Source organism: Carassius carassius, chromosome 28 (genome assembly GCF_963082965.1).
Source record: "Carassius carassius chromosome 28, fCarCar2.1, whole genome shotgun sequence".
NCBI lineage: Eukaryota > Metazoa > Chordata > Actinopteri > Cypriniformes > Cyprinidae > Carassius > Carassius carassius.
Genome location: NC_081782.1, coordinates 28,256,813 through 28,258,750, shown reverse-complemented (window position 1 = coordinate 28,258,750; position 1,938 = coordinate 28,256,813). Strand labels below are relative to the sequence as shown.

General features: G+C 41.5%; 1 protein-coding gene across 1 annotated transcript; it reads left to right on the top strand.

The window, feature by feature from the left end:
• Window positions 1–356: 356 nt before the first annotated feature.
• Window positions 357–1,660, top strand: LOC132108322 (uncharacterized). Its single transcript, XM_059515026.1, has 3 exons — window positions 357–1,000; window positions 1,379–1,493; window positions 1,631–1,660. Exons 1-3 carry the CDS (start codon window positions 357–359, stop codon window positions 1,658–1,660), a joined length of 789 nt encoding a protein of 262 aa, XP_059371009.1.
• The last annotated feature ends 278 nt before the right edge of the window (window positions 1,661–1,938 follow it).

Here is a 1,938-nt window from a genome sequence, read left to right as displayed (position 1 = left end):
AAAGACCTGTAACAAGAAGAGGAATCCTGTCAGTCACAAGCTCCATCTATGACCCATTGGGCTTTCTTGCACCTGTCATATTGCCATCAAAGATTCTAATGCAGCAGTTGTGCAAAGAAAAGCTTGCATGGGACGACAACATTCCAGAACAGTGTGCAGAAAAGTGGATTGCCTGGTTACGAGGGCTAAATCAATTGACTGACTTCAGTGTGCCAAGATGCATTAAACCTGTTGACTTTGGAGTTTCAACTTCCGCACAACTACATCACTTCTCAGATGCTAGCGAAGTGGGATATGTAGTTGTGTCATACCTCAGACTGTTAAACACTGATGGACTCGCACATTGTGCCTTCATGATGGGGAAGTCACGTGTGGCGCCGTTGAAGCAGACCACCATTCCACGTATGGAGTTGACTGCTGCAGTTGTTGCTGTTAACACAGACAAAATGCTGAAAGATGAACTGGAACTGGAATTGTTTGAATCTGTATTTTGGACTGATAGTACCACTGTTTTGAGATATATTGACAATGAAGGTCTGCGTTTCAAAACGTTTGTGGCCAACAGGATTGCCGTTATAAGGGAGTCGACCAGACCACAACAGTGGAGGTACGTCAACACCTCAATGAACCCAGCTGATTGTGCATCCAGAGGACTTACTTGTGAAAAGTTCATGAAAAACATGAGTTGGATCCACTGTCCTTCTTTTCTCAAAGAACCAGAGAATAAGTGGCCTGAAACAAATCATGACTTATCAACAAAAATGGATGACAGTGAGGTTAAACACTTAGCTTCAGTGAACCTTGTGTGTGCAGTGGATGGCACAGATGCTGTGAACAATTTGATCAATTATTACTCTGATTGGTACAAATTAAAGAGAGCTGTGGCATGGATCCTTCGTTTTAAGGAGATAATTATACAGCGCAGCAAAACAGCCAAAGACAAAGAAGTTCAGAGTTGTGAGACAAAACCCACAGCAGAAAACTGCAAAGCTCTAACAATGCAAGACTTAACAAGGGCTGAAAATGAAATCATCAAATTCAGTCAAAGTCAAGTATTCAAAGAAGAAATTTCTTCATTGCAAAAAGGTAATCCATCTGTTAAAAAGAACAGTTGCCTTTCTAAACTAGATCCAGTACTTCAGGATGGATTGCTGAGAGTTGGCGGTCGTCTTGGTAAATCTGCAATGCCTGAGCATGTGAAGCATCCTATCATTATACCCAAATATTCACATGTCACAACTTTAATCTTAAGAGACATTCATGAGAGAATTGGACATTGTGGAAGGAACTATATGCTTTCAAAGTTGCGACAAACATTCTGGCTTCCTTCTGCAAACTCCATTGTCAGGAAGTTTCTCTCCATATGTGTGACATGTAGAAAGATTAGAGCAAAGGCTGTAGAGCAGAAGATGTCAGAGCTGCCACATGACAGAATAATGCCAGATCAACCACCCTTCACCAATGTTGGAGTAGACTACTTTGGACCGTTTGAAGTCAGACAAGGTAGAAGTAATGTTAAAAGATATGGCGTATTGTTTACCTGCCTAACAACAAGAGCTGTGCATATTGAAGTTGCACATACGCTGGACACAGACTCGTGTTTAAATGCTATCCGACGTTTTGTGTGCAGGAGAGGGCAGGTGTCAATCATGAGAAGTGACAACGGTACTAATTTCATTGGTGCTGAGACTGAACTGCGTAAGGCCATTCAACAATGGAACCAATCAAAAATCGAAAGCACTCTCATGCAGAAAGGAATACAATGGATATTCAACCCACCTTCTGGATCTCATTTCGGTGGAGTATGGGAAAGACAGATAAGGTCTGTTAGAAAAATCCTGAGATCTGTGCTGAAAGAACAAACACTTAATGATGAGAGCTTGCATACATTCCTGTGTGAAGTGGAAGCAATAATAAATGACAGACCACTTACCATTA